The 12488-nt window shown below is 45.6% G+C and overlaps 1 protein-coding gene across 1 annotated transcript in view; it reads right to left on the bottom strand.

Annotated features, from left to right (window-relative positions):
- tax1bp1a (Tax1 (human T-cell leukemia virus type I) binding protein 1a) overlaps positions 1-12488 on the bottom strand; it is a 62403-nt gene that overhangs the window by 28585 nt on the left and 21330 nt on the right. The window contains exons 3-9 of the mRNA XM_070436000.1: positions 11254-11356; positions 9575-9757; positions 8748-8905; positions 1165-1313; positions 936-1026; positions 607-792; positions 275-526 (exon numbers count right to left, since the gene is read on the bottom strand). Coding sequence (XP_070292101.1) covers positions 275-526; positions 607-792; positions 936-1026; positions 1165-1313; positions 8748-8905; positions 9575-9757; positions 11254-11356 — 1122 coding nt within the window. The remainder of the gene's footprint in view (positions 1-274; positions 527-606; positions 793-935; positions 1027-1164; positions 1314-8747; positions 8906-9574; positions 9758-11253; positions 11357-12488) is intronic.

Here is a 12488-nt window from a genome sequence, read left to right as displayed (position 1 = left end):
AGTCAAGAAACCTGCCTATTTTCCTTGACTATACGATATTCCATAGAACAAGTTAATTATCTCACATCTCTGAAAAGATTTGTAATGTGCTTCTTGTTCATGTAATTCATGCTAATGTTGTGTTTTGTGCTAGCGCCCAATTGACTCCCATTCACTCCTTGACCCAGAATGCACCACACAGTCCATTTACAACGTAGGGGCAACATGCACAATGGCCGTTAATATGAATTGAATGGAGTTTAYCATCTTCTCATTTCTGTTATGGTCCCCTTACCACTTCCTGCTGGGAGGTGGTCCTCATGTGGTCCAACTGCGTCTCCATCCTCCGGCATTCGGCCTGGGCATCGGCCAGGCTGGCACGGAGGGCGTCGGCCTCTAGGCGGGCGCGGTACAGCTCGGTCATGGTGCGATCGCGGGCGTTCGCTGAGTCACGGAGTTCCGACGCCAACATGGCGGCCTGCTGGCGAGACGCCTGGAGCTGCTCTTCACACTGGCGAAGCTGCTCCCTCAGACGACCCATCTCAGCCTGGAGAGAAGACCGGTTAATACACACACACACACACACACACACACACACACACACACACCCCCCACAACCCCCTTCACCTTGTCGACAGCGTGTGTGTGCAGCTCTTTCTCCAGGCGGTCCTTCTGAGTGACGCAGGCTCGGAGCCTGTCCAGTTCTTCCTGGAACTGAGCGATGGTCACCTCTCTGTTGAGCTCCACAGCCTTCAGCATCTGCAGCTCTGCACTCAGCTTGGTGTTCTCCAGCTCCGTGCTGCGCAGGTGGCCCTACACACACACACGGACACAAGATTAGAAACTCACAGACATACAACTGCGTACACACACACACACACACACACACACACACACACACACACACACACACACACACACACACACACACACACACACAGAGTGTATCCTCTCACCTTGTAGAGGTCCCTCTCGTCCTTCTCGTTCTTCAGTTGAGTCTCCAGACTGTCTCTTTCTGCTATCAGCTTCTTCAACCTGTCTCTCAGACTGGACAATAACACAACAGATAGAGGATTCTACTGCAATAACATCAATAATGTTAGTTCTCTGTAGAGTATCTATGGTGTGTGCATTTCTCCTCAACAGTCCAGTTCCTTTCCTTCCAGTGTGTGTGTTCCTCCTCACCAGTCCAGTTCGGTCTCTTTCTGCAGTCCCCTCTGTGTGACTCCCAGTAGGTCCTCCTCCAGCTGTCTGACCCGGTCTGTGGCCTCCTGCAGCCTCCTCCTCACCTCCCCCCTCTCCTCTGACAGGCCCTGGGAGGAGCGTAGCAGCTCCTGCAACCACACCACAGGACAATTAACCTGTCAATCACACTGTCAACCAATCACAGACACAGGAAGTCAGTCCAGTCAGACCAAGGGTGTCAAACTTGGTTCCTGGAGGGCTGCCGAGTGTTTGCTGGTTTCCTTTCAATTTGTGTTCAATAAGACCTAGACAACCAGGTGAGGGGAGTTCCTATCTAATCAATGACCTTAACTGATCAATCAAGTACAAGGGTCGGGAGGAGCAAAATCCTACAGATGCTTGGCCCCCCTGAGTTTGCCCCTTTGTCGATCAATGGAAATGCTGTGTGATAATGAATGTCAGGCATATTTCCCTTCAAACACACTGGCTAGTTTTCCCTCCTAATGTTCTGAATAGGACAGGCGACAGAGAGAGGAAGCCAGTACTAGTTTTCCCTCTGATGTTCTGAATAGGACAGGTCCCAGAGAGAGGAAGCCAGTACTAGTTTTCCCTCCTAATGTTCTGAATAGGACAGGTGAACAGAGAGAGGAAGCCAGTACTAGTTTTTCCTCCTAATGTTCTGAATAGGACAGGCAACAGAGGAGGAAGCCAGTACTAGTTCTCCCTCCTAATGTTCTGAATAGGACAGGCGATAGAGAGAGGAAGCCAGTACTAGTTTTCCCTCCTAATTGTCTGAATAGGACAGGAGACAGGGAGAGGAAGCCAGTACTAGTTTTCCCCCTAATGTTCTGAATAGGACAGGTGACAGAGAGAGGAAGCCAGTACTAGTTTTCCCTTCTAATGTTCTGAATAGGACAGGCAATAGAGAGAGGAAGCCAGTACTAGTTTTCCCTCCTAATGTTCTAATAGGACAGGTCACAGAGAGAGGAAGCCAGTACTAGTTTTCCCTCCTAATGTCTGAATAGGACAGGCTACAGAGGAGAGGAAGCCAGTACTAGTTTTCCCTCCTAATGTTCTGAATAGGACAGTAATAGAGGTGAGAGGAAGCCAGTACTAGTTTTCCCTCCTAATGTTCTGAATAGGACAGGAGACAGGGAGTGCACCTGCGGTAAATGTAATGTTCTGAATAGGACAGGCGACAGAGAGAGGAAGCCAGTACTATCCTGTACCTGGTCCAGCCAGTGATCTCTCCTGTTGGAACAAGCTCATGTTGAGAAGTAGAGGACATTAAATCACCCACAACACACACTGCCCCTGACAGACAAGAATGCCTACACACACCCATCCATCTCTCAACACACACACACACTTGTGCATCAGATGCAAACAGACAGGTGAAGTATACGAAAAATATATAAACACACACACCTTGTCTCCCTCTGGGCTTGGATCCCTGGATGGCCGTATGATTTAACTGCAGACGTTTGGGAGGCACTTCAGCAGCGCATAAAGACCTTATAAAAAGTGTCATCGTAAAACTAGCAGCCGCAAAATATGTACTTATGTTTTCATGTTCCAGCTAAAGGATATTTTAATCAGTGCTGACTAGGTATCCCCCTTTCCGTACTACAGAGAGAGAGAGAGAGATAGAGAGACACACACACACACACACACACACACACACTTCAAGCAAAGTTCATGTCTAAGAGAAAGCACCAGGGGGCAGTAAGAGACTGGTTCCTACATCATCATATATCATCCCCTGGCTGTTTGGTTATTCACTCTACAGCACAACAAAAATAAATTACAACATTTAAGTCATTCTCAGCAGGTGCACTAAGATGAAAGATGAGACAGGAAAAGGAGAGAGAAAGCCAGAGAGGGGGAGAGAGCGAGAGAAAGAAAAAGAGAGAGCGATGGAGAGAGAAAAACACAGAGAGGGCGAGAGAGATAGTAGTTCCCCTAGTAGAATGGCGTGACTGAGTCATGTTTGTCCCTAAAGCTGGGCTGGGCCTTGTTTCCCTCAGGTGGTTTTGTGGACACCAGTCTCTCATTCCACACACATTGCAAGCGGGTGGCATTGTTAGTGTGTGTCTGTGCGGGTGAATAAGAATGTGTGTGTGGGAGTAGGCGGAGTAGTTTGTGGGATTGACTGTGTGTGTGTGTGGGCTTGACGTCATATTTGATTACTCTGCGGTTGAGATGGAATCGCCCTGAYGCCAGATGCTTGGGAGACCGTATCCCGTTAGCGTTCAGGCCCAGTGACTCAGATCGTTAAAGAGGGACAGAGAGACTGGCACACACACACACACAAACAAGCAAAGAAAAATAATGACACTCTGCAAATACACAATTCACACAGAGAAGCACACACACACACACTGCTTTGTGTGTTCAAACATGGTCAAAGATCATTCATAAACTTCAGGCCTTTGATGTTTTTAACCTGTGATCACTGAAGAGGAACTGGCACCGACCGACTATATCTACTCACAGGTGTCTCCCCTGCTCCCCCTCTCTGTACAGCTTCCTGACTACAATATACAGTGCATTTGGAAATAATTCAGACCCCTCAACCTTTTACACATTATGTTACGTCACAGCCTAATTCTAAAATGGATTAAATTGTTATTATTTTCCTCATCAATCTACACACAATACCCCATAATGACTAAGCAGAAACAGGGTTGCAGAAATGAATACATAAGTATTCAGACCCTTTACTCAGTACTTTGTTGAAGCACCTTTGGCAGTAATTACAGCCTTGACTCTTCTTGGGTATGACGCTACAAGCTTGGCACACCTGTATTTGGGGAGTTTCTCCCATTCTTCTCTGCAGATCCTCTCAAGCTCTGTCAGGTTGGATGGGGAGCGTTGCTGCACAGCTATTTTCAGGTCTCTCCAAAGATGTTCGATCAGGTTCAAGTCTGGGCTCTGGCTGGGCCGCTCAAGGACATTCAGAGACTTGTCCCGAAGCCACTCCTGCGTTGTCTTGGCTGTGTGCTTAGGGTCGTTGTCCTGACCCCAGTCTGAGGTCCTGAGTGCTCTGGAGCAGGTTTTCATCAAGGATCCCTCTGGACCTTACTCTGTTCATCTTCCCCTYGATCCTGACTAGTCTCCCAGTACCTGCCGCTGAAAAACATCCCCACAGCATGATGCTGCCACCGCCATGCTTCACCGTAGGGATGGTGCCAGGTTTCCTCCAGACGTGACACTTGGCATTCAGGCCAAAGAGTTCAATCTTGGTTTCATCAGACCAGAGAATCTTGTTCAGGCCAAAAAGTTCTTAAACTCCAAGCAGGCTGTCATGTACCTTTTACTTTGGAGTGGCTTCCGTCTGGCCACTCTACCATAAAGGCCTGATTGGTTGAGTGCTGCAGAGATGGTTGTCCTTCTGGAAGGTTCTCCAATCTCCACAGAGGACCTCTGGAGCTCTGTCTGAGTGCCCATCGGGTTCTTGGTCACCTCCCTAGCCAAGGCCCTTCTCCCCCGATTGCTCAGTTTGGCCGGGCGGCCAGCTCTAGGAAGAGTCTTGGTGGTTACAAACATCTTCCATTTAAAAATTATGAATCACTGTGATCTTGGGGACCAAAAATGTTTTGGTACCCTTCCCCAGATCTGTGCCTCGACACAATCCTGTCGTCTCGGAGCTCTATAGACAATTCCTTCAACCTTATGGCTTGGTTTAGCTCTGAAATGCACTGTCAACTGTGGGACCTTACATAGACAGGTGTGTGCCTTTCCAAATAATGTCCAATCAATTGAATTTACTGCAGGTGCACTCCAATCAAGTTGTGGAAACATCTTGGGGATGATCAATGGAAACAGGATGCACCTGAGCTCAATTTTGATTCTCCTGGCAAAGGTTCTGAATACTTATAAGGTATATTTTATATATACTCTTTATATACATTTAGTCGACTGGTTGATTGTTTGGTCGATAGACTTTTGGTCTTTAGTCGAGCAATCAGTCGCAAATTACTATAAYTTTTTTCATGGTGCAMAAGACACCGGTCTGATTCGCACCTGTCTCAGTGGACTAATCCATTGTGGAGGCTGTGGGGATGGCACAGTCCATCACTCTAAGACGTGCATTACTGAAGTTGTATATGGTGATATTATGTAAGAACAATGGTGCAACACTAATAAAACAGATATTTCATAACAAATGCGTCATCTCCCGCGTTGGATAGCGGTCGCTGTCTGCGGTTCTGAAACATTGTGCTGTTGAATTGGCGCCTTTTCCTAGACCATGTTGCTTTGTGCATAATAGCAAAGTTAACCAGCATATTGGTGTTGAGAACAATGCGGAGAGAGGAAACCCCAACTTAATTAGGTCTATAATCAATAGCCTAACTGTTAAWTGTGCCTGGCTTTATAAATCCTCTGTATATACAGTACCAGTCAGGTTTGGACACACCTACTCATTCAAGGGTTTTTCTTTATTTTTACTATTTTCTACATTGTAGAATAGTGAAGACATCAAAACTATGAAATAACACATATGGAATCATGTAGTAACCAAAAAAGTTTTAAATTAAAATATTTTTTATATATGAGATTCTTCAAAGTAGCCACCCTTTGCCTTGATGACAGCTTTGCACACTCTTGGCATTCTCCCAACCAGCTTCACCTGGAATTATTTTCCAAGTCTTGAAGGAGTTCCCACATATGCTGAGGACTTGTTGGCTGCTTTTCCTTCACTCTGCAGCCAAACTCATCCCAAACTATCTCAATTGGGTTGAGATAGGGGTGATTGTGGAGGTCGGGTAATTGTGGAGGCCAGGTCATCTGATGCAGCACTCCATCACTCTGCTTCTTGGTCAAATATCCCTTACACAGCCTGGGAGGTGTGTTGGGTCATTGTCCTGTTGAAAAACAAATGATAGTCCCACAAAGCGCAAACCAGATGGGATGGCATATCGATTCAGAATGCTGTGGTAGCCATGCTGGTTAAGTGTGCCTTGAATTCTAAATATATCACCTACAGTGTCACCAGTAAAGCACCCCCACACCATCACACCTCCTCCATGCTTCATGGTGGGAAACACACATGCAGAGATCATCTGTTCACTTACTCTGCGTCTCACAAAGACACGGCGGTTGGAACCAAAACTGTCAAATTTGGATTCATCAGACCAAAAGRACAGATTTCCACCAGTCTAATGTCCATTGCTCATGCTGCTCAAGTCTCTTCTGCTTATTGATGTCCTTTAGTAGTAGTTTCTTTGCAGCAATTYGACCATGAAGGCCTGATTCATGCAGTCTCCTCTGAACAGTTGATGTTGAGATGTYTGTTACTTGAAATCTGTGAAGCATTTATTTGGGCTGTAATTTCTGAGGCTGTTAAGTCTAATGATTTTCCAGATTGACTGACCTTCATGTCTTAAAGTAATGATGGACTGTCGTTTCTCTTTGTTTATTTGAGCTGTTCTTGCCATAATATGGACTTAGCCATATTTTATCAAATAGGGCTATCTTTTGTATACCACCCCTACCTTGTCATACAACTGATTGGCTCAAACGCATTAAGAAGGAAAGAAATTCCACAAATTAACAAGGCACACCTGTTAATTGAAATGCATTCCAGGTGACTACCTCATGAAGCTGGTTGAGAGAATGCCAAGAGTGTTTAACAATTTTTGATTAATACATGATTCCATATGTGTTATTTCATAGTTTTGATGTATTCACCATTCTTCTACAATGTAGAAAATATWTTTTTTWATATATTTAAAAAAAAACTTGAATGAGTAGGTGTTCTAAAACTTTTGACAGGTAGTGTATATATACAGAAATAAGACATTTTGCCTGTTTGTTTAATAGCGTACTGATTCCGTGAGCACCAAGCCTCACACAACCATGTCGGATAAAGCAATTTCTCAAATGCAGCTGTTTTTAATCTTTGCTATGCTGTAATAAAGGCTTCATACCTTTTCTTTTGACAGAAAAACAGCACCTGTTTGTCACACATACTACTGACGCAGCCATCGCTCCTATACCCTCTTTTCTTATTACTGTTATTATGATCATCATTATAATATGACTAATGGCATTATCATTAGTAGGCTAAGTATAGCAGCCTTGCATAACTACCATCGATCTGTAGGCCTAAGGCCTGTTTAGCGGTCTTCATACCATAACTTACTAAGACCCATATGTCAATATATAGGCTGCTATACCCATCATTCATGCATTCGTTCATGTCATCACACAGCATACATTTTAGTTTGAAAATCAAATAACAAAGGGAGCCTTGAATAATTATCCTAAACTATAAAGAAACTATTCCATGTCGGCAATTGCATTCACGAATGCACGCGACTGTTTTTACTCTTTGCTGTAATAAAGGCTTTACAAAAAAGATACACTTATACATTTATTTAGTGTTGTTAACACTGTTCCAAATGGTCATTTATATTGTAACCTAGCAGCACCTGTTTGGCACAGATAATATCCAGGCCGTGTTTGCTCCTTACCTTTCTTATTTTTCTTGATCACCAGTTGCTTCCACAACTAAGTCAAATTTCTTCCACAGATCTGACTTCCCCTTTCCCTCCTGAGCAACCAGTAAACATTCCCCCATTTCGAGTTTATTTTCACATCCTMCACATCCATTTTGCTGTCACATGTGTTACAGAGTTGGGAGYTTGTTATAACCAATTTATTGATGTGATTATGATAGGCTATAGGTTAGGCCCTATTGGTCACGTGCATGCGATGCATACATGTGTCACGTAAAGAGAGCAAGGGTTGAGGCAATAGAGAATGTTTTTCCTAAACAAATGAAGGTTTTGGTAACAGAACATTCTGTGGTGGTCGCTGCAGCAGAGAAGAGAGACAACAGCTGCTTGTTGTTTCTCTTTTTTCACCAAGTCTGAGCCTGGCCCAGCGGACTCCCTCTAGAGTAATTTGTGTCTTAATTCTTTCATCAGTGTGCTTAATGCATCCAACAAGCTCAGTACATATAGTCGATTTTATTAAAACACATAGGGTGTGTCTATATATAGAAAAATACACAATTTAACATTTCAACCATGGATTGTCCAGCCTCCTGTGCTCATCTCTCCTCCTCTCCCTTCCTCTCTAGCCTCTCTTATCTCTTCCTCTCCACTCTCTTCCTCTCCTCTCCTTYCCTCTCCCCTCTCCTCTCCCTTCTCACCTCTCCCTCTCKTCCTCTCCTCTCCTCTCGAATTCCTCTCTTCCTCTTGTCTCTCTTCCTCTCCTTTCCTCTCTCATCCTCTCCTCTCCCCTTTCTTCCTCTCCTCTCCTTTCCTCTCCTCCTCTCCACTCCCATCTCTTCCCCCTCTATTCTCCCTTCCTCCCTCTTCCCCCACTCCTCTCCCTTCCTCCCTCTCTTCCCCCACTCCTCTCCCTTCCTCCTCTCTTCCCCCTCTCCTCTCCTTTCCTCTCTTCCCCCCTCACCTCTCCCTTCCTCTATTCCCCCCTCACCTCTCCTTCCTCTCTCCTCTCCTCTCCCTCTCTTCCCCTCCTCTCTTCTTCCCTCTTCTTCCCCCCCCTCCCCTCCCCCATTCCCCCTCTCCTCTCCTGTCCTCTCTTCCCCCTCTCCTCCCCTCCCTCACCTGGTTGTGCGTGCGTAGAAGGTAGCACGTCTCCCTCTCCTGCTCCCTCTCTCTGTGCAGCCTCCTGTGCTCCTCCTGCAGCTGCTGTTTCTCCTCCTGAAGGTGATGCATTCTCGTCAACAGCTCCCTGCGCTCCTGCTGTGCTCCTCTACACGCTGCTGCTCACCACAGGAGGGAGAGGGGAAGAGATGAAAGGGGAAGAGAGGAGAGGACAGGGGGAAGAGAGAGGAGGAAAGAGAGGAGAGGAGGGGAAAGAAAAGGAAGAGGGAGAGGGAGAGAGGAGAGGGAGAAGAGAGGAGGGGGAGAGAGGAAGGGAAAGGGAGAGGAGAAGAAGAGAGCAAAGAAAGGGAGAGGAAGGGAAAGGAGAGGAAGAGGAAGGAGGGGTGAAGAGAGGAGGGAGAGGAGAGGAGAAGAGAGGAAGGAAGAGGAGAGGAAGGGAGAGGAGAGGGGTAAGGAAGAGGAGAGGAAGGGAGAGGAGAGGGGGAATAGAGGAAGGGAGAGGAAGGAAGGAAAAGGGGGGAGGAAGGAAGAGGAGAGGAAGGAAGAGGAGAGGGGGGAGGAAGGAAGAGGAGGAAGGAAGAGGAGAGGGGTGTAGAGAAGAAGGGAGAGAAGAGGAAGGGAGAGGAGAGGGGGGGAAAGAAGGAAGAGAGGAAGGGAGAGGAGAGGGGGGAGAGAAGAAGGGAGAGGAGAGGGGGGAAGAGAGGAAGCCAGGAGCCAATTGTATAAAGTGGATTAGAATTTTTTGGCATATATTTGGTAATTGCATTTAGACTGTATACTGGTACATTTCCATGGCTATACTGCATCTCTGTATGTGTACCTCCAGCACACTGCCTCGGTGGTCACCACCAGTATGTCTGAGTTGCTGTCGTCCTCGGTAACGGTGAGACAGTCCTCGGTGGGCGTGGCCGGGCGAAACAGGAAAGGCGTACTGGCGCCTCTGATGTCACCCATGTGCGTGACGTAACAGAGCTGATAGAACTCCCCGTCACTCTTGGGAACATAGTGCCCTGCGGAGGGGGGAGACAGAGTGGTGAGGACGTTACGAAGGTTGTGTAGTGTGGCATTTTGAGACAGTAGTTCTTCAGGTGAATTGGAGGAGTGCTGATCTAGGACCTGGTCCCCTTGTCCATGTAATCATATTCATTATGATCTAAAAGGCTAAACTGATCCTAGGTCAGCACTCTGAGAGGCGTTGTGAACATCGGCCCAGTCCAGTCTATGGGCTGAATTCTGACTTTGTGTATAAATCTTCTCTTATAATGCACCACTCATCTTCCATACGTTTCATCTTATTCTGATATTAAATGCATTCTTCAATCAACAGTCAAAGTAAAGTCAGAGTAAAAGTCCAGTAATTTAACTGCACTGTATTTGAGGTAAAGATCACGGTCAGTGATGTTCAACATATGCAGAAGTCAGAGAGTTTCACCAACACACTTACAGAGGGCTCATATTTTCACTGTCTCTGACCATGTCAGCCCCTGTAAAACCAGTTCACCGGTCCTCCATGGAGTGTGTGTGAATGTGTGTGTGTGTGTGTGTGTGTGTTGCGTGTGTGTGTTATCCCTACAGAGGCAGAGAGGTGTTCAAGTCTCTGACCATGTCAGCCCCTGTAAAACCAGTTCACCGGTCCTCCATGGAGTGTGTGTGTGTGTGGTGTGTGTGTGTGTGTGTGTGTGTGTGTGTGTGTGTGTGTGTGTGTGTGTGTGTGTGTGTGTGTGTGTGTGTGTGTGTGTGTGTGGGTGTTGGTGGGTGTGTTGTGTTATCCCTACAGAGGCAGAGAGGTGTTCAAGTCTCTGACCATGTCAGCCCCTGTAAAACCAGTTCACCGGTCCTCCATGGAGTGGTGTGTGTGTGTGAGTGTGTGTTATCCCTACAGAGGCAGAGAGTGTTCAAGTCGCTGACCACGGTTGCGCGCTGGGTTCCATCAATAAAATAAGGGAGGTGGTTTTTATTATGACCGTTAAATCCAGGGGTTGTCTTAGTATACCACGGTAGTTTTGTGTGTGTTTGTAAGTGTGTAAATAAAAAGTTTTAATAAAAAAATTAACAACTGGACAGTGTGTTTACGTGTGGGAGTGTAAGAGATTTTTTTTTGTTTTACCTTTAACTAGGCAAGTCAGTTAAGAACAAATTCTTATTTACAATGATGGTCTAGGAACAATGGGTTACCTGCCTTGTTCAGGGGCTGAACGACAGATATTTACCTTGTCAGCTCGGGGATTTGATCTTGCAACCTTTCGGTTACTAGTCCAACGCTCTAACCACTAGGCTACCTGCCACCCCAGTGTGTGTGTGTACAGTGTGTGTACAGTGTGTGTGTGTGTGTACTGTGTGTGTGTGTGTGTGTGTGTACTGTGTGTGTGTGTGTGTGTGTGTGTGTGTGTGTGTGTGTGTGTGTGTGTGTGTGTGTGTGTGTGTGTGTGTGTGTGTGTTGTGTGTGTGTGTGTGTGTGTGTGTGTGTGGTGGTGTGGTGTGTGTGTGTACCTTGGAACACCACAGCCCTGTGTACCCACAGCCCTGTGTACGGTGCTTCCAGGTTGGTAGTTTTCCGGCATAGGAGACCACAGGAACGTGTAGTAATCCCTCGCTGTGTTCCAGCCCACCTATAGACCCAAAGCAGGAGGAGAGGGTCTAGCTAAAACACACACTACCATAGTGTTCTCACACCAAGACAGGACACATCACAAGACTGGGTTGCATTCCTAATGGCAGGATATTCCTTATTTACTGCACTATTTATTTGTATAGATACATACAGTTCTAGTCAAAAGTTTGGACACACCTACTCATTCCAGGATTTATCAAGGCAAAGGGTGGCTACTTTGAAGAATCTAAAATCTAAAATATATTTTGACTTGTTTAACACTTTTTKGGTTACTACAATATTCCATATGTGCTATTTCATAGTTTTGATGTCTTCACTATTATTCTACAATGTAGAAAATAGTAAAACTGTAGACCTATTTCTTTTTTACAAATGTGCCCTGTACATTCAACATAAATATACACATCATACCTAAACATATAGACATTAAAATACAAAAACACAGTCATGGGAAGCACAAATAAAACATCACAAACCACCCAGAAGTCACAAATAAGTCTCCAATCAATACTTTAAATTGCCCGAACGGCACCAGAACATCAAGATTAAATGCCTTTTGAATTGTAATCCAGTAATACGGTGCATTAAAACTAAACGCAGATTTACCTAGCTCAGTGGAGACCCCTGGAACTTCAAGAGTTAACCAATCCTGTGAACAGGTTAGGCAACTCAGGTGTCTATACTTCAACAGCAAAGTTAGATAAGAGGGAAGTTTGTGAAGCAGGGCCTTGTAAACAAAAAGGGAGTAATGTAGAGATCTATGGGTGTTTAGCGAAGTCCAGGCAACCTTTAGACACATAATGCCGTGATAAGTATCAAAACTGTCACCTGTAACAAAACGAAGGCCACTACGGTAGACGGCCTCCAAAGATTTAAGAGTAGTAGCATCATAATATCACCATAATCAGGTACAGATGAAAAGGTTGACTGAATAATCTGCTTCCTACTGCTTAGAGAAAGACACCATCTGTTTAATCTGCAGTATATGTTCTTTAAACGTTAAATACACATCAATCCAAATGCCGAAATATTTACAGTGCATTCGGAAAGTATTCAGACCCCTTGACTTTTTCCACATGTTGTTACATTACAGCCTTATTCTAAAATGGATTAAATAATCCCCCCCCCCC

The sequence above is a fragment of the Salvelinus sp. IW2-2015 genome, linkage group LG30, assembly GCF_002910315.2.
Source record: "Salvelinus sp. IW2-2015 linkage group LG30, ASM291031v2, whole genome shotgun sequence".
NCBI classification, from domain to species: Eukaryota; Metazoa; Chordata; class Actinopteri; order Salmoniformes; family Salmonidae; genus Salvelinus; species Salvelinus sp. IW2-2015.
The sequence above is the reverse complement of the archived record's forward strand: the minus strand, read 5'-3'. Positions and strand labels throughout refer to the sequence as shown.